At 43.5% G+C, this 24523-nt stretch overlaps 1 protein-coding gene across 4 annotated transcripts in view; it reads right to left on the reverse strand.

The window, feature by feature from the left end:
- dyrk4 (dual-specificity tyrosine-(Y)-phosphorylation regulated kinase 4) overlaps positions 1 to 24116 on the reverse strand; it is a 39867-nt gene extending 15751 nt beyond the window's left edge. Inside the window, exons 1-2 of one of the 4 annotated variants that reach the window (XM_008436478.3) lie at positions 24070 to 24116; positions 21990 to 22059 (exon numbers count right to left, since the gene is read on the reverse strand). In XM_008436478.3, coding sequence (XP_008434700.2) covers positions 21990 to 22059; positions 24070 to 24101 — 102 coding nt within the window. In that variant the 5' untranslated portion in view covers positions 24102 to 24116. Of the gene's footprint in view, positions 1 to 3508; positions 3929 to 6488; positions 7211 to 14881; positions 14995 to 21989; positions 22060 to 24069 lie in introns of those variants that run through there. The other 3 variants (XM_081608410.1, XM_008436480.3, XM_008436481.3) reach the window with 3 other exon arrangements.
- Positions 24117 to 24523: the final 407 nt, after the last annotated feature.

Here is a 24523-nt window from a genome sequence, read left to right on the forward strand (position 1 = left end):
CAGGGGAAAACACCCGAAACCAGGGGAAAACACCCGAAACCAGGGGAAAACATCCAACCGGGGGAAAACATCCAACCGGGGGAAAACATCCAACCGGGGGAAAACACCCGAAACCAGGGGAAAACACCCGAAACCAGGGGAAAACACCCGAAACCAGGGGAAAACACCCGAAACCAGGGGAAAACACCCGAAACCAGGGGAAAACACCCGAAACCAGGGGAAAACACCCGAAATCAGGGGAAAACATCCAACCGGGGGAAAACATCCAACTGGGGGAAAACACCCGAAACCAGGGGAAAACATCCGAAACCAGGGGAAAACACCCAAAACCAGGGGAAAACACCAGAAACCAGGGGAAAACACCAGAAACCAGGGGAAAACACCCGAAACCAGGGGAAAACATCCAACCAGGGGAAAACATCCGAAACCAGGGGAAAACATCCGAAACCAGGGGAAAACACCCGAAACCAGGGGAAAACACCCGAAACCAGGGGAAAACACCCGAAACCAGAGGAAAACACCCGAAACCAGGGGAAAACATCCGAAACCAGGGGAAAACACCCGAAACCAGGGGAAAAGACCCGAAACCAGGGGAAAACATCTGAAACCAGGGGAAAACACCCGAAACCAGGGGAAAACACCCGAAACCAGGGGAAAACACCCGAAACCAGGGGAAAACATCCGAAACCAGGGGAAAACACCCGAAACCAGGGGAAAACACCCGAAACCAGGGGAAAACACCCGAAAGCAGGGGAAAACACCCGAAACCAGGGGAAAACATCCGAAACCAGGGGAAAACACCCGAAACCAGGGAAAAACACCAGAAACCAGGGGAAAACACCCGAAACCAGGGAAAAACACCAGAAACCAGGGGAAAACATCTGAAACCAGGGGAAAACACCCGAAACCAGGGAAAACATCCGAAACCAGGGGAAAACACCCGAAACCAGGGGAAAACATCCGAAACCAGGGGAAAACACCCGAAACCAGGGGAAAACATCCGAAACCAGGGGAAAACACCAGAAACCAGGGGAAAACACCCGAAACCAGGGGAAAACACCCGAAACCAGGGGAAAACATCTGAAACCAGGGGAAAACACCCGAAACCAGGGGAAAACACCCGAAACCAGGGGAAAACACCCGAAACCAGGGAAAAACACCAGAAACCAGGGGAAAACACCCGAAACCAGGGAAAAACACCAGAAACCAGGGGAAAACATCTGAAACCAGGGGAAAACACCCGAAACCAGGGGAAAACATCCGAAACCAGGGGAAAACACCCGAAACCAGGGGAAAACACCCGAAACCAGGGGAAAACACCCGAAACCAGGGGAAAACATCCGAAACCAGGGGAAAACACCAGAAACCAGGGGAAAACACCCGAAACCAGGGGAAACCAGAAATAACCTCCAAAACCAGAGATAACCTCCGAACAGCTCTGTTACAAGGAGGGTATTTATCGTGTCGTTGATCATTTATCGATAAGAATTTTGATTTATCGTGATCAGTTCTAATTATTCAATTTCTCCTGTTTGTTCAGTAAAAGATTCAACAAATACCAATAAATTTGGAAATATAGCCACCGTGTGCAGCAACTCATATTTCTTAGTGTGTCCTAAAAAAGAGCTTTAGAAATGGGAATGTTTTCCTCCTTGTGCTCTGCTGTGACACGGATTGACTGACTGCTGCATGTAGCAATTTTTCAGACAAAAACAAAAAAACAATCGGTATTGGCAGGTCGGGTTTTTAAATACTGGTGGAAATTGTAATTGGTGCTTTGCTAACAGCTAATGAATCCAAAACTCAGATTTGTTTCTTCATTCTCTCAGCTCCACATTTTTAAATGAAAGCATGTGCACCTTTGTTAACCATACTTTTTCCATCCACTCAACTTTCCCTTACTGTACTGGCTTAAAGCCCTGTGTGTACCAGCTAATTTAGAGTCGGTCTCTGTGTGGTCAGCGGTCATAACGCAACATTTCTGAACTAAAATCCATTTTCTGAGCTGAATGTTCTGTGAGCCAAGCGTTGATCAGGAATCATGTCGTATTGGAGAATGTTGTTTTTCTAAACGCTGCCGGCGGCCATTTTGTTCGTTTCCTCAGGTGGTCAGCCTGACGTCTCTGACATAAAGTAAACAGAAAGTGACTCTCCCATCTGACGCCGTGTTGAATTTTACAAGACGACCTCTTATGATTTACGACCAGATTATAACTGAACCCCCCGTTTGAGAAAAGGAGGGGCAAGCCGCTATATCTGCTGTAAACAAATCAGTTCTGATCTTTGCATGCACTCTGATGTGTGTCCTTCCTCTGCAGAGAGTTTGTTTGGCTCTTTTATAAAACAGTCACTTTTAAAATGTTTTTTAGTAACTGAGTTTTTCGGTGTGAGTTTAGTTATATTGTAATTAACTGTGGAAGCTGCTGTTGTTCATTCAGGAGGTTAAAGTTCATGCGGTTGGGTTGCGGCCTGACCTCTGAGGTTCAGTGTGTGACAGCATGTAGGTCACTGTGGCAGGCCGGCTGTGGAGATCAGCTGTAAGCTCATGAGCACCAGACAGGTGAAAACGTGTCACAGGTAAATCAAACATCAGCTGATATGAATCTTCATCAGCACCAAATCCGTCCAAAGTGAGATCCGCAGCTGAAAGCAGTGAAAAACCATCCCAGAGTTTAGAACTGGAACGAGTCAAGTTGCTGATTCCAGGTGTGCGACGCACAGCTGCTGGCGGCAGAACAGGTGCAGCCGAAGCCTGCAGTAACGCTGACTTTGTCCATGCAGCTGCTTGATCCTCGCAAATGTGTGAGAGGAGCTTCGTCTCCAGGAGGGTCAGTTGGTCAGAGGGTCAAACCGAGGCAATAAAACAGCAACCAGAGTAAACATCAACAAACTGTAAACCGCTCACACCCTCATCTGTCAGGCGGTTAATTATCAGGGTAAAACCAGCACATCCTGTCATCCCTGCTGCAGGTCATGACCTGCCAACCAGGAGGCCACCAACACACAGCTGAGCAATTACCACGACTTCTACCACGTTACCATCCCGGAGCAGCAACGGTTAAATTTAATCAGTCCCCATGTACGGAGTGAAAAACACACCGCAACACATTTAGACTTATGGAATCTGTCAGCACAACGAACACTGAAATAAATGGGCCGAAACAACGACTGAAATAGAAATGGATCAGATTTTTCAGCAGAACTTGGCATGTGTGCAGGAGCGAAGAGGCAGAAGTTTGAAATCGGGCTGCAGGAGGAGAAACTAGAAATATCCCCAAACTTTGCAACAATTCCCTCCATAAACCCAGAAATCAGATCAACATAAAGCGGGAGGTCGATTCCAGCTGCAACTTCATTTCCAAGTTCATCTAAACATCCACTCAAATGTTGGGTTTGTATCCAGGCAGAAACACTCCACATCCCATCAGGCTTAGCTATGAGGTGTGGAATGTTTCTTACATTTTCAGCTGTCCACTTTATTCTTACAGTTTATTCCCAACTGCCTCACCTTGTTGTTTATTTCTGGTAACATGCCGTCTCCTCTCTGTCTTGGCAGCTCACACTTTATAACATCCAACAAAGAGTCATTATTTCCGGCTCACTTTCCAGAAGTCCGTCTGCGTGGTGAATCCGCAGCGATGAGTAAAATCCTGGTGACTGATGAGAATCCCGACCCAAACCTCCCGCACTCCCGGTTTTACGCGCACCGGGTAATGCGCTGTCGTCACAGCGGAGATTAGCGACAAGCTGTCGACGGGTGCCTGGAGGAGCCACCTGTTCGGGTTCCCGCTGACAGCTGGGGATGGACCGATATAGGTCTGTTTTTTAAAGTCCGTCCGCCTCCAACCAGCCTATTATGACCGAGGCGCTTTGTGAGAGCGATGAGCGGAGAGAGAGGAGCCTGGCGCACAGCCGGAGTGCAGCGCTGCGCAGAGACAGTAAATAACACGCAGACAGATCGCTCTCAAGATGACTGAGAGCCTCCGAGGCGGCTCATGTAGTCAAGCTGTAAATCTAACAAATAGTTGCTATTTTGGATGTTTTTCAGTGGAGGAAACTGAATCCATGGACACATAAGAGGAAAAGCTGTAAAAACGTGTTTTAAATGGAAAATTTGAAATATCGACACGTTGAGTTGATTTGAAAAGCTTTAAATGGTTGTAATGTTGTAATGTGAGCTTTAAACGTCACTGAGGAGGATGCAGGACGCAGCTGCTGCATCACGTCTCAACCGCAGAAATCAGGGAGTTTTATGAAGAACTGAAGGACAAAGCGGAGAAATGCTGATGGTTGTAAAGTTACACAATCAGAAATCAACATTTGAGTTATTTAGCCTGTAATCAGAAGAAATGGGGGTAATTTTTCATTCATATCTCACCGTGTTATTCATTCATTAAGAAACGTTTCAAACGGAATATCAGTTTTTAGCTCCACATTCAACATTTAGTTTGGTTCAGTAACTAAACATTTAGCTTCCTAATTAAATATTTAGTTTGGTGCTAAATATTTTCTTAGCTAACAAACAAAATATTTCATTTTCTAGCTTGAGATTTAGCTTCAAACTAGATATTCAGTTATTAAACTAAATATTTAGCGTACTAACTAACCATTCTGTGAGCAAATAAATTTTTGTTATTTAGCTTGTTAACTAAATAAAAATATAACAATAATTATAATAAAAATACAAATTAATACTAAATCATTAGCTTGGAAACTACCTTTATAAATGAATGACTTTGAAAAATAAATCCCCCTTTTTTCTTACTACATGCCAAATAATCCAAATTATTTCTTTTAATTTGTGAATGTATAACTTTACAAATGGCAACCCATATAAAAGATACACTGCTTTTAAACATTTTTACATAAACATCTTAAAAACCTGCCATCAGGCTCACTGGTCAGTAGAAATAATAGAAAATAGAACCGAAACACCTTTTCCAGATCTATTCTTCTAAAACAGCGTCCAGATGACAGGTTGGTTTTCCAGCAGTCATAATGTTTAGCTGAATTCTGTGGTTTCATAACGTGGAAGGCGATCCGAATCAGCCTCCACCTGTGAGGATCTCCCGGCTCTGCACCGGATCCTCCTGCTGCGTCGAAACGCTTTAAATACACGCAGTTTGTTCTCCAAGGCCAGAAACAGAACCGCTGCGCTGAGACTGCGATTAAATTACACACTGCTTCATTCAATCACATTTATATTTATCAAAGTACAGCTGGATTAATATAAATTCTTCCACATCATAATTATTATCTGCCCAACAAAAAAACTGCAAGATTTTCTGGAATCAAAAAGTAGAAAAGCTTTTCCTGCAGAACCCTGAACTTTTTTAATCTGCAGCTTTTATCTAATTGGCTCCAAGAAAAAAAAACACAATCGACTCGCTCCAACATCATTACATAAATGGAGAAGTAGTTTTGAAGTGACTAATCTGTATCTGAGCCACTGAGCTGCAGGAAAACGGCTCAGTGGCTCCATGTGATGATTAGTATGAGCAGCAGATGAATCTGATGAGATGATGCGGTTATGTAACCGTCCTGGTCACACTGAGGGATGAGCAACCAGAGAAACAAATCCGCTCCTCCTTGCACCTTTCAGCTAGTTAAATTACACAAGTTTCACAATAAAAAACTAAATTAAATCTTTATACTGACATGAATTACACGGCAGACGGCTGCAGCTCAGCTGTAGCATCGCTGCCTTGCAGCCAGAAGGTCCAGTTGCAGGTCAGGACTTCACTTGGTCTTCAACAGAGAACATGCAGTCATGCTCTCTGCTTGCATGTGTACCGCAGTAAATCCACCTCAACAGGGTCACATTTGTCATTACGCACCAACCTGAACGGTTGAATGGAGTGTTTTTGCTCCCTGCAGAATGCAATAAAACATTTGTGATGTAATAACGCCACATATCACGCAGCCCGTGTTAAATAAGGAGGCTTTGAATCTTCCCTGAGCAGAAATGACAGTTAGCATCTCACTACAGATGAATGAGAAATCAAACCAGAAAAGTGACTCCAGTCCTACAAACCCCGGTCTGGGTTCAGCTGAAGTGAACTCTGGTTCGGTTTGAATGCATGTGAATGCAAAGCAGACTGGAGACCGCTCCAAAAGCAGGAAGTGGACTGCAGAGCAGGGCATTCTGGGTAAATACAACCGAAGCTAACATGTTAGCCTAGCACTAGAAGGAGAAATGTCTCGTGGTCTTTAGCCAAAGAGAAATCCTCCAACCGACTAAAATCTGACGCCTCCATTGAGTTTCCATTTGGTGAAGAAGGAAGTTTTGCTCAGTCAGAGGTTTTTGTGTCGTTTCCCTCAGTGGTTCTCGGTGCAGCGCCCCCACAGGCCAGGAGGGGAACAGGTTGGTTGGACTCGGAGCAGAGAGAAAGAACCACAGCAGTTATAACCGAGTCTGCCGCACTCTGAGCTGTTAAACTCCCTGTAAAACAAACGGTTCAGCGACGAGGACTGGCCTTCAGACGTACCTCCGGTTGGACCCTCCTGCTCCGGCCCAGGCAGCAGTGGAGGAGCCTAAATCCACAGCAGGCAGGTGAGGTCCCGTCGTCCCACATGGCGGGTCTCCCCCATTCTGTCACCAGCACAGCCTGAGAACCACCTCAACCTCCAAACAGCATCTCCAGCCAGAGGGGAGGAAGTAAAGCAAACACCTGGTTGTCTGCAGAGCCGGGATGGATGTGGGTCATCGAAATCTGAAGTCAGATTTTTTCCTCCGAGAATTAACTTTTGCTCCTCTGGTCCTCTTCATGTAACGAAGCTCCCCCTCCTCCTTTTCTTCAAAGAAGCAGATCCTAACTCAGTACTTCCTGGGATTCTCCATCTGCACCGTCTATTTATAGATACCTACATCTCAGCGCCTTGGCAAACTATTTTTCCCCGTTTCTGGATGTAGGCGGATGGCTTGGCGTCGAGCAGACAAAGAGGAGAAGCGATGGCGGCGGTGAGGGAGTGTTCCTCGTCTTGGCGGTTGCCGCTGACGTATGGATTCAGCTGGGGACCCGTCCTGCCGTCCTGAGCCGGAGACAGAGCAGCAGGGGCCTGGCACTTCCTTAAGGGTGGATGTGTGGAGGAGGGGGTGCAGATCCCATCACGCTCCCAGGTGAGCTCCTCCTGGGGCGGAGGAAGCCAGACAGGGAGGTTGTTCTGCTTTAATGGGCCTCCCGTGTGGCTCAACACTTTCCTCTTCCTTCACACTTGCCACTGTATCCTGGAGACAAAGCTAGTGGGACGCTGCGCCCCCCGCCTGCTTCTCCTCGTCTCGTCCTACACCTTTTATACCGGCACGGTGAGGCTTAAACCGCACAGAACCAAGAGCTACACGACTTACATTTAGATTATGATTACTTTATATAGTAGAGATGTGACTCTTTAAGGGTGCATTCACACCAGCCCTGTTTAGTTCACTTTAATCAAACTCCGGTTTGTTTGTCGAGGTTCAGTTGGGTCGTTTAGGTGTGAATGCTAATCGAACTCTGACCCGCCTACAAACCTCCATCTGGGTTCGGCTGACATGAACTCTGGTTTGGTTCAAAGGCACATGGGAAGCAAGCAGACTGTGACCGCTCTAAAGGTAGGAAGTAAACTAAAGCCCAGGGCATTCTGGGTAAATCCAACCAAAGCTAACATGTTAGCCTAGCGCTAGCAGCAGAAATGGCTCCTGGTCTTTAGCCTAAAGAGAAATCCTCCATCTTGTTTCCATCTGGTGAAGAAGGAAGTTGCTCTCAGTGTCTCCAGAGGTTTTGGTGTCGTTTCCTTCAGTGGTTCTTGGTGCAGCGCCCCACAGGCCAGGAGGGGAACAGGTTGGTTTGACTCAGAGCAGCTGCAGGTGGAGCAGATGTTCTGGTTCTAACAGAAGGGTTAGGTTCAGGTGTGACTGTCAGGATGATCGATTATAATTATCTTAAGTGATTATCTTAAAACACCAAACCGTGTGAACTAGGATTTAGTATCTAGGGATTCAGATCTGACTTTTAGGGTCACGATTCAATTCATAAATGATTTTCAGTTCAGAAACCAATTTATCTATACAGTCAAGAAACTCTTGACAGTTTATGTATAACTGACAACAGGAAAAGACTGTAAACAAATAGAACATTTATTTAAAACAATTCTATGTTTCCTTCTTTTTATATTTAAACAAAAATATGTTTGTGCATTAAATTCTGTAATTTAAATTACCAGCTTTAGGTTAGCTTAGCTGCCTGGACGCAAAATGCAAAAACCCACCTGCTTTGAGCTGCCTTAGATTAAAAATAATAACTAAAACTTTAATTTTATCCTGCATTACAACTTTTTACTCCTCCTCATTGTTGCGTAACGTTTTCTTTTGGTTGTTCACTGCTATGTTTTCATGTGGCATGTTGCTGAAATGTGCTACTGAACCGGACCCTGCTGGTCCGGCCCTCGCTGCCCCACAGCTTTATTCTCAGCTGGCTAATGAATCACAGACTGGAAGGGACTAGATGCCACTTGTCTGTTTAACCTCCAGTTATTGGGCAGATTAAAGTGCAGCGCTTCATATTTAACACGTTGTTTTGATAGCAATTGCCACATCAGAAATAAGCACAAGTATCTTTGCTCACAGCAGTTTCACCCAGCCACCAAAAATATAATCTGTAAATCAACATGTTTTGGTGACAGGAAAAATGTTGCTATTCCTGTAGCATGAAGCCCCAGAGGGTGTTCTGTATTTCATTACTGCCCAGTCAGCCGGGTCCGGCATGCTGTAGGACAGTAGCTCCTTTATGCCTCTCTGCTAATCTTTAAAAACAACATATCCTGGATGAGAGCAGTAAAGCTTGAGTGTAAGCCAGGAGGTCAACGCGGCAGGTGGTTGGGCGTTGCTGCGTCGGGCCAGATGGGAGCGGTTCTGCCGGGCCGGCAGGTGTCACAGCGGCCAAACTCTGCCAGCCGACCAGCGTCTGTCCAGCAGGGAGCAGCCGGGCAGCCTGACCTGGAAGCTGCTCTGCACCATCTGCACATTTAGAGGCCCAGCAGCTTCTTCGTTACACCATCTGAGATGTAGGTCAAGTTCACAAGTTGACGCAGTCACACGCACTCAGAGGATCAATTGTGGCTCGCATGTTAATGGCGCTTCTCATACTTAGGCTGACGCAGTGTTGATGGTAATACTCTGTCTCTACAAAACTTTACTGACTCTAGGTCTAAACAGGGGTGAAATTGGCTTTTATGAGCTTTACATCATGCTATAATATCATTCCTAACCAAAAACATACCTGGAGTGCTGCTTGATTCTCTCATGCATGTATGTGGGATCCTTCAATCTCCATTGGCCACTGGGGCGCCTAAACGCTTGCTCATACAAAGCGCAATGGCGCCCCCAGGGAGATTAAGCACTCTATCAAAACAATATTTAGCAGACGCTAACGCTAAAACGCTATAACAACATGGTACTTAGTGGAAGCTAATGCTAAGGCGCTATACCAAAATAATATTTAGCAGATGCTAACGCTAAAACGCTATAACAACATGGTACTTAGTGGAAGCTAATGCTGAAGCAAGCGCTATACCAAAATGATATTTAGCAGACGCTAACGCTAAAACGCTATACCGACATGGTACTTAGTGGAAGCTAATGCTGAAGCGCTATACCAAAACAATATTTAGCAGACGCTAACGTTAAAACGCTATACCAACATGGTACTTAGTGGAAGCTAATGCTAAAGCGCTATACCAAAACAATATTTAGCAGACGCTAACGTTAAAACGCTATACCAACATGGTACTTAGTGGAAGCTAATGCTGAAGCGCTATACCAAAACAATATTTAGCAGACGCTAACGTTAAAACGCTATACCGACATGGTACTTAGTGGAAGCTAATGCTAAAGCGCTATACCAAAACAATATTTAGCAGACGCTAACGCTAAAACGCTATACCGACATGGTACTTAGTGGAAGCTAATGCTAAAGCGCTATACCAAAACAATATTTAGCAGACGCTAACGCTAAAACGCTATACCGACATGGTACTTAGTGGAAGCTAATGCTGAAGCGCTATACCAAAACAATATTTAGCAGACGCTAACGTTAAAACGCTATACTAACATGGTACTTAGTGGAAGCTAATGCTAAAGCGCTATACCAAAACAATATTTAGCAGACGCTAACGTTAAAACGCTATACTAACATGGTACTTAGTGGAAGCTAATGCTAAAGCGCTATACCAAAATGATATTTAGCAGACGCTAACGCTAAAATGCTATACCGACATGGTACTTAGTGGAAGCTAATGCTGAAGCGCTATACCAAAACAATATTTAGCAGACGCTAACGTTAAAACGCTATACTAACATGGTACTTAGTGGAAGCTAATGCCAAAGCGCTATACCAAAATGATATTTAGCAGACGCTAACGCTAAAATGCTATACCGACATGGTACTTAGTGGAAGCTAATGCTGAAGCGCTATACCAAAACAATATTTAGCAGACGCTAACGTTAAAACGCTATACTAACATGGTACTTAGTGGAAGCTAATGCCAAAGCGCTATACCAAAACAATATTTAGCAGACGTTAACGCTAAAATGCTATACCAACAGAAATGAAGCTAACACTTCAGTGCCACTAATCCGTAAACATAATAAATAAAAGCTACATAATAAAAAGCTAACAACTGAAAGTAATTTTTTTAATCTGTCCCCCCATTAGTTTTACTGGCTGGTCACCCCTATGAACATTTCCTGGTGGCGCCACTGACAAGGCATCACATTTTTAAAGTCATGTTTTATGCATACAGAACCAATAATCACTGCGGGCAACATAGCTGCTTGATTTGGCTCTAAAATGGGACCATGTGACCGTGACTCTTAGAGAACTGAGGAATAATCCTCTCCACTTTTGGAAACCAGATAATTTCTCTCCTCAAAGTGGTTCATCATCAGTCGGACTTTTTATTTGTGAGGAAATAACTGACTGAACTGGGGCTCTTGCAACAATAGACACTGATACCAACCCAGATTCTCATATGATCCAAAAGAACATCTGACAAGCTGCCCGATTTAAAGCAAACCCAGAATGTCATCATCATCATCATCATCATCATCGGTGGAGTGGGTGAGTATGTGTGATTTTTGGGGGTATTTTGAGCGAGTTTGCGACTCGGTGAGGATGCAGCTGAAAACGAAGCCACAGCGTACAGCATCCATGAGGAATGGTTCCTCCACCAGAGAGGGAAAAGTCAGACGGTAGCCATTTCTCTGCAGTATGCGGCTTATCTGCCCAACAGCAACTCATCAGTCCGTTAGAAGCAGCAACAGAAACTGAAAACAAGGAGAATCTTTCAGTGTCCAGCAGTTCGATTCTGATTTTTAGGGTCACAAGTCGATTCAGAAACAGTTTATCTATTCAAATGGTCTGTCTAAATTATGTGACAAGAGGAAAAGATGGTATTACCGTATTTTTCGCACTATAAGGCACCTAAAAACCTTCAATTTCCTCAAAAGCCGACAGTGCGCCTTATATATGGACCAATATGGAGCCACAGCAGGTCCAGCAGCTACGGTAAGCAGCCGCCCACTTCATTTGTCAGAACGCTGGTTTGTTAATAAAGTTTGATAATACATTTAAAGCCAGGGGGGGCAGGGGGGGAAGGGGGAAGAGAGACAGAGACGGCGGCGGCAGCGTGTCGGTTGGTCTGTTACCCAGAATGCAGTTGGGCACAATATCACAACACCAACAGCACGAGTGAAACAACGACTGGGGCAGCTACTATATAAAGTACTGGGGACCATTTCTTTATAAATGTAGATGTGTAATAATAGAGTATGGAACAAATTGGCTACCCAAACTGAAGCGTCTATTCTATGTACCTTAAAGTGCAGAAAATACGGTAACATTTATTCAGAACTATTCCGTAAAGTTCTCTTTCAAATTACATCAGTTTATTTTTGAAACAACTCTGTAACTTAAATTGTAGGTAAGTTCAGCTGTCTGGCTTCTTCTTAAATAAGAAATATCAGTCTGGCAGACACATACGGCGAGCCGGACGGCCTTCTGACTGAGTGGACGAGTCAGACGACATGCAAAACGGAGCGGCAAAGACGTGCAACTTAAATATTTCCTCAAAATCAATTTGAGCCGATTCAGATTTCCCAGAACTGGGACTTCTGGTTCTCCGTAGAATATTTGTTTCTGCGCCTCTAAAAGATTAGATAAAAAATTAACCGCTAATTTTTTATTTTTGTGGGAAAGCTGCAGTAGCTGATGGCTGCTGGTTCTGCTCTGCTCAGGTTTTCAGGGAGTTTGTTTCAGATCTGAGCAGAATAGCGACCAAGCGCTGCCTCACTTTGTTAGACGTTTCTCTTTTAAGGGATGCTGAAGTTTCACTTTTATTCTTTCCTTCATTTTCTCATGAAGTCCTTTAGCTCTGAGCGTGAGCGGTGTTATAGATAAACTCGTCTCTCTCTGTTTGGACCCAGTTCTCAGGTGTTATGGATAAACTCGTCTCTCTCTGTTTGGACCCAGTTCTCAGGTGTTATGGATAAACTCGTCTCTCTCCGTTTGGACCCAGTTCTCAGGTGTTATGGATAAACTCGTCTCTCTCTGTTTGGACCCAGTTCTCAGGTGTTATGGATAAACTCGTCTCTCTCTGTTTGGACCCAGTTCTCAGGTGTTATGGATAAACTCGTCTCTCTCTGTTTGGACCCAGTTCTCAGGTGTTATGGATAAACTCGTCTCTCTCTGTTTGGACCCAGTTCTCAGGTGTTATGGATAAACTCGTCTCTCTCTGTTTGGACCCAGTTCTCAGGTGTTATGGATAAACTCGTCTCTCTCTGTTTGGACCCAGTTCTCAGGTGTTATGGATAAACTCGTCTCTCTCTGTTTGGACCCAGTTCTCAGGTGTTATGGATAAACTCGTCTCTCTCTGTTTGGACCCAGTTCTCAGGTGTTATGGATAAACTCGTCTCTCTCTGTTTGGACCCAGTTCTCAGGTGTTATGGATAAACTCGTCTCTCTCTGTTTGGACCCAGTTCTCAGGTGTTATGGATAAACTCGTCTCTCTCTGTTTGGACCCAGTTCTCAGGTGTTATGGATAAACTCGTCTCTCTCTGTTTGGACCCAGTTCTCAGGTGTTATGGATAAACTCGTCTCTCTCTGTTTGGACCCAGTTCTCAGGTGTTATGGATAAACTCGTCTCTCTCTGTTTGGACCCAGTTCTCAGGTGTTATGGATAAACTCGTCTCTCTCTGTTTGGACCCAGTTCTCAGGTGTTATGGATAAACTCGTCTCTCTCTGTTTGGACCCAGTTCTCAGGTGTTATGGATAAACTCGTCTCTCTCTGTTTGGACCCAGTTCTCAGGTGTTATGGATAAACTCGTCTCTCTCTGTTTGGACCCAGTTCTCAGGTGTTATGGATAAACTCGTCTCTCTCTGTTTGGACCCAGTTCTCAGGTGTTATGGATAAACTCGTCTCTCTCTGTTTGGACCCAGTTCTCAGGTGTTATGGATAAACTCGTCTCTCTCTGTTTGGACCCAGTTCTCAGGTGTTATGGATAAACTCGTCTCTCTCTGTTTGGACCCAGTTCTCAGGTGTTATGGATAAACTCGTCTCTCTCTGTTTGGACCCAGTTCTCAGGTGTTATGGATAAACTCGTCTCTCTCTGTTTGGACCCAGTTCTCAGGTGTTATGGATAAACTCGTCTCTCTCTGTTTGGACCCAGTTCTCAGGTGTTATGGATAAACTCGTCTCTCTCTGTTTGGACCCAGTTCTCAGTCGTTATGGATAAACTCGTCTCTCTCTGTTTGGACCCAGTTCTCAGGTGTTATGGATAAACTCGTCTCTCTCTGTTTGGACCCAGTTCTCAGGTGTTATGGATAAACTCGTCTCTCTCTGTTTGGACCCAGTTCTCAGGTGTTATGGATAAACTCGTCTCTCTCTGTTTGGACCCAGTTCTCAGGTGTTATGGATAAACTCGTCTCTCTCTGTTTGGACCCAGTTCTCAGTCTGTAGGTAAATCACGACCCGACCGGATTTGTATTTTCTATAAAACGGGGCGGCGGCAGGAGACGGAGGCTGACCTACTATCTGTGTTGACCCGCCGGGACCACCTACATAGAGAGCATAATCCTCTCTGTAATGCATCACTCATCATTCCACGTCTGGAGCGTCCTGTTTCAGACCCAGACTGACAGAAAAACCAGAACTGGGCCACGGGTCGCTTCATGTGGCCCCGATTACCAGATGGCTGGACGATAAAAATAAAAATAGGACTCAAAAAATGAATCTAAGGCTGATTAAAATGTCATTTGCTCAGAGAATGAATTTCTGCATCTTACGGAAAGATGCAGAAATATATGAGCAGTCATTTAAAATCTGCACTCATAATAATGTTAGTTTAATGCCTGGACACTCAAACGCAGCATTTAAAAATAAATTGGTAGACAAGGATAATTTACAGAGTAATTTATTTAAAATACATTTCCACTCTGGGATAGTTTGGTTGGCATGTCGATATTTAGACCTCATTTTCAAAATAAGAATAAAAAATATCCAGTGTTAATGTGATTAAATTATTATTTGGGGAACTATTAATGCAGTTCAAAAGATATGTAAGCTTTATGGTAAATTGCATTACTTGCAATAAAGGTTTCAATTCAAAATGTTATATTCTAAGCAACAATAATCGTCTTACAATGCAAAACCTGCAGATGGAAACAGAGGAATCCTAACAGTTTACCGTCATTGAAACAAACTAAAACAAACGATCATATTTACTCATATTCTGTTCAAATCAAGTGAAAAACTGACCAGAACATATTCAGTGTTTGCAGTTCCTGGATAGCTTGAACTTTGACCTTTTGGTCAGCTGTGTTTCTCTTTGCAGTTATCAGAGTCTTACCTCATTAATCATTCTTTCATCCAGGCTTCGCTGCCTTCCCTTCCTGGAATGAGACTGGATCCAGAGCCGCATGTCTGGGTCAGCCGGCCGCAGAACGCCTCCGTGATTCTAGCGAACCCGTCCGCCACGAAGCTGAACCGGGCTCAGAGCTAGAGCTGTGCAGGCGCGCGTGTGGAAAGCAACGTTTAACTGCTGCGAAGGCGCCGAGCAGCAGCAGCTGCTGGGAGCGGGGCAGGTGTTGACCTGGGTGCCCCGGCTCTGGCCTCAGAGCCTGAGGACGGAGGCGGCTGCATGCATCAGCAGGCCGCTGTGGGTGATGACAACGCGGCACGTCTACTATGTCCTGTGTGCCGGGGCTTTTCTGCAAATGGTTAAAATATTGCCTCAACTCGATGTGAAGCTCCAAACAGAACGGCCTCGGCCTCGGTCGGGGCTTCCCAAACCAAATTAGCTCACTGCAAATTCACTTATTCACTATTTTTCCTCATAACTTCTGATTTCAGGTTTTAGGGGTTTTGCAGCGTTTTGCTCTTTATGGTGAGAAACTTTTCATTTCGTTCTGCTTGAGGATCGAAGCAGGTTGATAAAGTTATTACATAAGTTATTTTAACTTATATTTTATAATAATGATTCAACAACAGATTATATCTTATGATATAAAAATTTATAATAAAATATTTATTTGGTAACTTTTTTATTTTTGCCCATTTCCTCATTTTCCCTTCAAGTTTCTGAGGCCCCTCCGCGCCCCCTGGTGGCCAGATTAATCATGTACAGGGCGGCTGAGCAGTTTTAAAACATTGAAGCCCTTAAAAGATCTTAAATTCACACATCTAAAATTAAGGCCTTAAAAAGTTGTAATTTTTTTTTTTGGGGGGGTGTGGGGGGGGGGGGAAGCGAGTTGGCCTTAAATACGTTAATCAAACATCTTAAATTTTGTCCAAGAGAACTAATCACAATTGTATAAATGTTTTTCTTGCGGGACATTTTTGTCAGGCAAAAGATTAAGTCACATGAAGCAGAAGTTCTGTGACTCGAATCAGGTGAGGCTAACATTAGCAGCTAGTACCGGTAGATACTAGAGATGCTAGCTAGCTAGTTTTTTATAGGGTTTGATAAACAGAAGCCGATGTTTCTATGGTACGTTTGTGAAGAGGCGACCATCGCTCTGAATTGGCTCTCCATGCCCCTTTTGCTTGCGTGTGAAGTTTCGAGCTCGTACACATAAACGTGAACACATGGGCTAGCCACGCAAAACCCGTTCAACTTCTGCTGCTGCCGTTGTTGGGTTCGGGTTACGGTTGGCAGAAAACTTTATACCTTCACAACTTTTGCTTTGCTTGATTGTAAAACAGCACGATTCCCCAACTATCCCCAACATTCATGTTTTTTCAGTTTTAAATTTCGTTGATGGCGGCATTGAAATGGTCTAAAAGGTCTGAAGCCTGCCTCATCCCTTCCTCATCCCAGTGTGATGAAGAGTTCCCAGTCTCTTTGGTCTTACTGGGGTGATGACCTGGTGGGGCAGGTCACACAGGTAACATGAGCATCTTGAGCCTCATCTTCACCCATTAGGCCTTTTGTCAACCAATCATCTTCCGTCACAGGCAATGAGGACAACAAGCTAACAGTCTCTGGGTGAAGCGTTAGCAAAAGGCACCGTGCTTTAGGCTCTCGCTGTTTATCTGATGCAGATGTGAACAACTAGAGAAAAGTGAGATTCTTCTGGGTCGGAGAGCGATGCTGCAGGTAAATACTAATTACTTCCAGCCGGAGAGCCCCATGCACGGCTTAAAGGTTAATCCTGATTATTCATCACGGTTATGCAACCCAGTTAGGAGGAGGAGGAGGAGGAGGAGGAGGAGGAGGAAGAGGAGGAGGAGGAGGAGGAGGAAGCACTTTCTAAATCTTATTCCAACATTTTACTGAAATATTAACTGCTTCCTACGAGACATGAAGAATTTTAAATTGACTGTATTTAGACAGTTAATGTTCAGGAGGATGATAACTGAAAATTACTGAATGAAATTACTTTTAGTGAGTTATTGGAACTAAAAACAGGTTTCAGGCTGTAAATGTGAACTAAACCACGTGAATGCCATAATTATTAATCTGTTTTATTTTTCAGGATCAATTCACCCCTTCACTAATTTATACTAGAGATGGGAGTCAATCAAAAACTACATAATCGACAAAATAAGGAACATTTTCAATCCAAAAATCATTATTTCTAAATTACTGAATAAATAGACATAGAAGCTCAACAACAAATATATTTATAATTTTCTGTTATTTAAGTTATTATTAAAATTATTAGCACCTCAGACAGTATATTTAAACAGAAACTATGCCAAAGGTTTGCACACTCCCACCAGCAGCAGAGCTTATCGTTAGCTTAGCGCCAGTTTCTGATATAGTTAACATAGGCAACCACCCAGGGCGGCATCTTTATATTTCGGTAACAGGATGGCAGTGGGCAGCTTTAAGGTGCAAAAAGAGTTACGTAAACGTTGAGTCTTAAATTATGCTGTAGGAAATAACGAAACACAGCGAGCTGTGAGTCAGCTCCTCTTGTATAATAACTGTATTTTAGATCAGAGCAGATTACACAACAACGCCCCTGGGCCTGCGTGGAGAGGGAGGTGCAAAACCGCCGGCCTGAAGCCAGCCACTCATTAACTCAACTGCCTGGGTGGCTGTCCAAACCGCATTCCTCTCACACCCAATTAATGTTTGTCGAGCTGCAAGGGTCCCCGAGTCGCCATGGCAACCCGACGGCGTCGCACTATAAACGACCCGGCCTGGAGGAAGACTCCAGGTCGGCGGCGGCGGCGCCCACGGTGCCGAGGGAGCCGCTAAAACAGAGCCACAGGCGTCGGCGGGCACAAATACAAATTTATTTAAAACTGAGCCCACGGAGACACACACACACAGAGGCGCACACACACATACACATACAGAGACACACACACACACACAGAGACACACACACACACACACAGAGACACACACACACATACAGAGACACACACACACATACAGAGACACACACACGCACGCACACACACACACATACACACACTTACCAGAATAAGCAATAAATCAATTAATCACATCACAAAATAAAAGAAGCTCAATAGTTTCCATTTGCATGATTTATTGTTTTTCTTTTATCTACCAAAAACTGGATAATAAAAGTCTTCAGTTTGGTCCTGAGGTCTCAACCTACGGAGCCCCTTTAGGGACATGCGGATTTCTTTCTTTTGCAATAAATCAGCACATATAACCTGGTCTATGTCGTACCGTCACAGAGAAAACACACATTAATTTAAAATTGCACATATTTGCACCTTTAAAGAGCCTGAGTGAGATGTTTCCACATTCCCAACTCTTTGGTGCAGAACTGAAAATGGATCTGCTAACTGGGTTTGTAAGGTGGAGGTGAGACGGCTCATGACACCTATTATTAACCTGCCACAATGAAAAGGACGATAAAAACACATGATGCGATTACTCCATGAAAGTAACAAAGAGTCCTGTTAACCCTTTTTATGAAGGACATGTTCCATTTACAGACTCATCATCATTTTATTTCTTGTTTCTGCTGTTTATTTATTTTAGATATTTAAAATGTCTCCCAGTTCCAGTGTTAAATGTTTATTCAAGTTTACTGATCTTTGAGAATGTCTTCCTTCAATCTTATGCCGTTACTGTCAAATTGCTTAGAAATGGTCTCAACACCAATATTATCAATTATCCCAATAAGTTCTGGGACAATTTAACGCACACACACACACACACACACACACGCGCGCACACACACACACCCCCACACACACACACCTACACGCACACACACACACACCCACACCCCCACACACACACACACCCACACACACACACACACACACCCCCCCACACACACACACACACACCTACACACACCCCCCACACACACACACCTACACGCACACACACACCCCCACACACACACACACACCCCCACACACACGCACACACACACACACCTACACACACACACACACACACGCGCACACACACCCCCCCCCACACACACACACACCTACACACACACCTACACACACACCCCCCCACACACACACCTACACGCACACACCCCCCCACACACACACCCACACACACACACTGAATGAGTAGAAACGGCTGCAGCGGACCGTCGGCGGTTAACAAAAAGCCCCTGATGGGCGGTGAGGTCGCCGTGGTAACCTCAGTGACACCGATATGTGAATGTGTGTCAGCAGAGGCGAGCGCTGCCTCTAAATGACCCGTTTCAGTTCGGAGGGTCCGGTGTCAGCGTGGGACAAAGCTGTGATGAGTAACTCTATCAGGCCAGGGTTCAGCAAAATGACAGGGCGACACGCCACCATCAGGGGGGCAAGAGGCTGGCCGCGGCGCTGCCTGCAGAAAAAACCAGATGGCAGCGCTGCTAGCTTGGAGCTGCAGAGTCGGTGGTTTGAATCCCAACCCGACTCTCCCTGGGTACTCCTCCTTCCTCCCACAGGCCAAAACATGACTGTAGGTCGTCATGTTAGTAATCGATTACTCTTAATTGATGAATCAGATAAAAATGCAAACAAACAAATAATGTTTAAAAAGTTGTAAATAAACATTGCGTTGCCTAAAATGCACCAGATTCCTGTAGTGAACACAAGGATGCTGATCCTTAACATCATGTGGAAATCTCAGGCCCTTCAGCTTTACTCATCAATACGGTGTAGAAATGATCTGTGGATTATTTTATTGATTTACTGATTAATATCTGAATAGAAAACGGTGCAAACTAGGAGATTTTTAAAATGTTCTTTTACAGAATTTAAACCGGATGAAGCTAAAACTGTCACTTGGAGATTTCAACATCCAACAAATTTACATATTTTTTAAATCTTAAATGCAAAGTTTATAAACTTTTTGCATAGTTTTGGATTAATTACTGCTCTGAGTGTGTTGATCTTACAGCAATGGCCATTTTCTGTGTTTGTGTACTCCAGTTAATTGATTACTAAACTAGTAGACGGTTATTTCAATAATTGATTAATTGTTAAAATCTATTCATAGATAGCAGCGGCCATTACTACTGCAACAAGTAGCGCGCTGCTGAGGAACACTTAAGTTCTTCTTCTGCTGTATGACTTAGCTTAAGAAATACCACATATATATTCATTTCTGAATATAATGTTATGATGAAGACCGGCTCACATCAGCATGCTAGATGCTTGAAGTGGCAGACGATATCTGGATTTATTCACTGGTTAATACAACTAAAATGTTTCACCCCTTGCAGTGGCAACATAAGAGACTGTATAATATTTAATGCTTAAGGAAATATGCTTCACTTCGTCCCCTTTGGGCATGAAACAGATTAGATATCAAAACATTATAAGCTCTACATCATTAGGAGCATTAAGACAAATTATAATGCACATTAATGAGGGAAAAAATAAATTTAAATATTAGTTGAAAATACCTACAGGTCCTGAAACAGGGAATTATGCCCACTGTGGTGTAAAAGGCTGAATGTGGGCTTCAGCAGTGAGTCATATTACATAAAAACAAACACAAACAAACCCCTCTGCTGCTCTGGAGTGATGCGCCAGTTCAAGGCAGCTGCTTGCATTTCATGCTGTGATGACGCAGGTGCATTGATGTCCCAGCTTAGAAAGTGAGGAAGGACTTCTGAGCACTTTAACATCTTCAGTTCGCGCCTCAGACCGGCTGCAGTTCTCAGGTTAATGAAAGAAAACGTGCGTTTGAAGAGGTTTTCCTCCAGCCAGCGATCAAAAGGTAGGAATGGCTGATCGATTATTAGTTTAACAGAGCAGCACCAAGACCAGAGCTTGGTTTTATTACTGTCCCTGTGTAGTTATTAACACTGCAGACAAACAAAATATGACCTAATTACACCTGAACTAATCCTTTATCCAGTAGAAATGTGAAGCAACCAGCTTCTTTGTGTCTCCTCCTTGTGAAGGACGTCCATGTCTGTCTTCTGGACATCTGTCCAGCCAGCAGTCTTCCCCTGACTGACTCAGAGTCAGAGACGGTTTAAAGGCTCAGGAAACATCTGCAGGTGTTTTCACTTAATAAATGACACCAGGAGTTTCCATTAATTAACTTTTTCACAGTATTCTAATTTTTGAAGACGCTGAATTTTGGGTTTTCATTTTCTACAAAACAAAAACGTGGAGTAAATCACCTTGAGGTTCATTTTCTGAGATGACTGTATAGAAATATTGAACTTTTGTGCAATATTCTAATATTTATGTCCAGTAGAAACATGAGTGCTGCTGCAAAGCGTTTCTCCATTTAGTGGCGAGCTGAAAGCTGTGGTACTTTCCAGGAAGACTCATGGAGGGTTAGCCTGGGTGTCGGAGGAGAGGACCCCTCACAGCATGGGGCCTCAGGGCCCCAGGGCTAAGACGTCACGCTCTCTGATGCAAACAGGAACCCGACAACACTCTCTACTGGTGCAGGAATAGCACATGTCCCTAATAAATCATCCATCCATCCATCCATCTATTTTCTTTCACCCTTGTCCCTCAGTGGGGTCAGGAGGTGCTGGTGCCCCTCTCCAGCTAACGTTCCGGGTGAGGCGGGGTCACCTGGACAGGTCGCCAGTCTGTCGCAGGGCAACACAGAGACACACAGGACAAACAACCATGCACACACACTCACACCTAGGGACAATTTAGAGAGGCCAATTAACCTGACAGTCATGTTTATGGACTGTGGGAGGAAACCGGAGTACCCGGAGAAAACCCACCATGCACAGGGAGAACATGGAGACTCCATGCAGAAAGACCCCAGGCCGGGAATCGAACCCAGAACCTTCTTGCTGCAAGACAACAGCTCTACCAACTGCACCACTGTGCAGCCCGATAAATCACAATCATCCAAATAATGTTTTTATTTTACAGGCTGGAAATAGAGTTGGTTGCTTTGGGGACGAATGACACAAAAACATGGCAACCCCTATAATTTAAAATAATGAATAAGCTGTTTGACAGGCAAGAATGAAAACTCAGCTGAGGAAGTGAACAAATAGATTAATAACACATAATCTCAGTACCTTGATAAGCAGCGGAAATGTCCGTTTTCTCTCCTTTAAATGCTTTTCCAGTTTGTGTTTGGAGGCATTTCTGAGGAAAAAGCAAACCGAGTTTCACTTAATTAAGCAACTGTTTCAGATAATCAAAGTAAATTTAATATCAAATATAATGCGAGTAAAAAGAAAATCTACTCTTCAAATGTTGATTTTATTTATTAAGAGGCAGAAGTCCCCTCTGTGAAAACGTGATCAACCCTCCTGTTAAATCATTAACTAGCTGTGGTTAACCGCATTGGGTCGCTAGTTAGAGCCGATCCTAATTACTACCCTGCAGAATTAATGAATCACTTCCATTGAACCAGCCTGACAGTTCCCTTCGCCACCACTAGGGACAAGCGTGCAAGATAATGGATGGATACATGAATGAATAAATACAATTTTAATTATTCATGTTTAGATGAGATTTCTAAAAACCAACAACTTGTCCGCTAATATGAACATTGCTATCTGAGCTCATTTCCGCTACCAACTTCTGACCAATCACAACCCGCTCACCAGAGCTGGTACCGATGCTACGGCGTTAGCTTAGCTTTGCTGTAGCCTAGCTAAGCTACTAGCGTATTAGCGGTGTGCTCAGTCTTCATTTTGCGAACCTTGAACACGGTGAAGCCCATGCCGAACTCGGTCTTGCTGGGAAATTGGTAAAAAAATAAAATTGATAATAAAAACAAATGTTTGGCCTCAATGTCGACGGAGTCGGTGGAATCTGGCACTTTTTGTAGTTTCCGCTTTATCGTGGTGTATTCCGCGCATGCGCACGTTCCTGTACCGGCTGCGTGGCGACGTCAGGAAGTCCTGGAGGATTTCTCTAATATTCAGATAGCACAAGTATTCACATTTTAGGGTTTTTTTGGGAAAACAAAGTTGATTGACATGATATGATAGTACTCGTATGAAATTAAGACATTTTGAGAATTAAGACATTTTGAGTTAAGACATTTTGAGTTAAGACATTTTGAGGTGGATTTAATGCAACTTAAGCATTTCTTGCCAACTGCCAATAAAATTCAAGAACTGGATTTCTTTGCTTTTCTTATGTCAGTTTTGGGTCATTTTATGTTGATTCTAAATTGCAGCAAACGATAATCAGGATTCTTATGTGAATCAATGTTTTAGCACACCAATCAACTCTTCAGCGACTCATCCAGGAGGTCCAGAACCCAGAACAACAGCTAAAGCTAGGTCAAGTTCCGGGTCAGAGGTCATGATTCAACCAGGGAGACTGGGCACAAATGACCTCAATGGGAGAGATCCAAAAAAAAGAACCCAAAGGCCGGTCTAAAAAGCAACATGGTGATAATCCTGAAGACTTCTGGGAGAATTTTCTGTGGACAGGGTCAATTTTTTATAAATTAATTAAAATTGTTTTTTATATCTTATCTTTGATGAAAATTTGTTAAGAAAAACTAGCATATGGTGAGTTTGCAAAAAAAATACGGTGAATATGTTTCAGTGAATCAAACAGAAAATAACTTAATGAAAACCTGCTGCATTGAAACTGTCCCTGTTTTTATATATAAAAAATTATATTTTAGAAACTCCAGACAAAAACTACTCTCCATGGTTAGTTCTGTAATTTGCATTCTGGACTAAATAAACAGCAACAAAGAAATTATGTAGAGTTTTTGAGTCATAACTGGTTTTTGTACAGTGACCTTCTGGACTCGGTTATAAACCAGGAGGGAGCATTTAGCGTATCATTCATCATTTAAAATCGTATCAAAAGAATTTTGATTTATCATCTTGATATATTTTAGTTATCTAAGAAAATAAAACTGACAGACTGATCAGAATTTTTTTATTTTCTAGTTTATTCCAGAAAACTATAAATCAATTTTAGTAAATAAAAAAATGGTTAAATGCAGCAGTTTAGTGATATAAATCACACTTCTTTGAGTAATCTCAACTACCTCAAAATATTGCTGTTTCTAATTTTGCCAGCCTCCAACATGAACACAATTATTTTCTTATCAGCATAAAGTTTTACAGTTTTTCCCCCCTAATTAAAGACAAACCTTAAATAACGATAAAACTGCCTGACCTTTTCTCTGTTGTCTTGCGCGGTGTGTTCATGGTGATAACCCGCAGCTAAGGTCAACCGGACACCAGAACCGGCACACGGCGGGCAGCTGGACGCAGTGAGCAACCCGCTCTCACACCGATTCACCTTTATTCTGACGCAGCTTTCGGCCAGGTGCTCAGGTGTGACAGTCCCACCCCCACCGGGGTCTGTGCTTCCCGCATGCTGCCGCAGCAGGAGAGCCGGTTCCGGCTTTCACAATCCTCCTATTATTCATTCAGTCTTCAAATGATCATAAATACAAACACTAAGTGGTGAGAAAACACCTGAAGTCATGCGAGAAAGTAAAGGAGTGATACCTCTTCAGCTCTATAACCATCTCTGCTCACAGCAAATCCTGGAAGTTTTCCTTTAATTTTGCTCAGATTTTTTTCTTGTAAATATAAATGTCCAAAAAAAAACTTGTAGTTTTCTC

This window comes from Poecilia reticulata, chromosome 6 (genome assembly GCF_904066995.2).
Source record: "Poecilia reticulata chromosome 6, P_reticulata-male-v2, whole genome shotgun sequence".
Classification (NCBI taxonomy): Eukaryota; Metazoa; Chordata; class Actinopteri; order Cyprinodontiformes; family Poeciliidae; genus Poecilia; species Poecilia reticulata.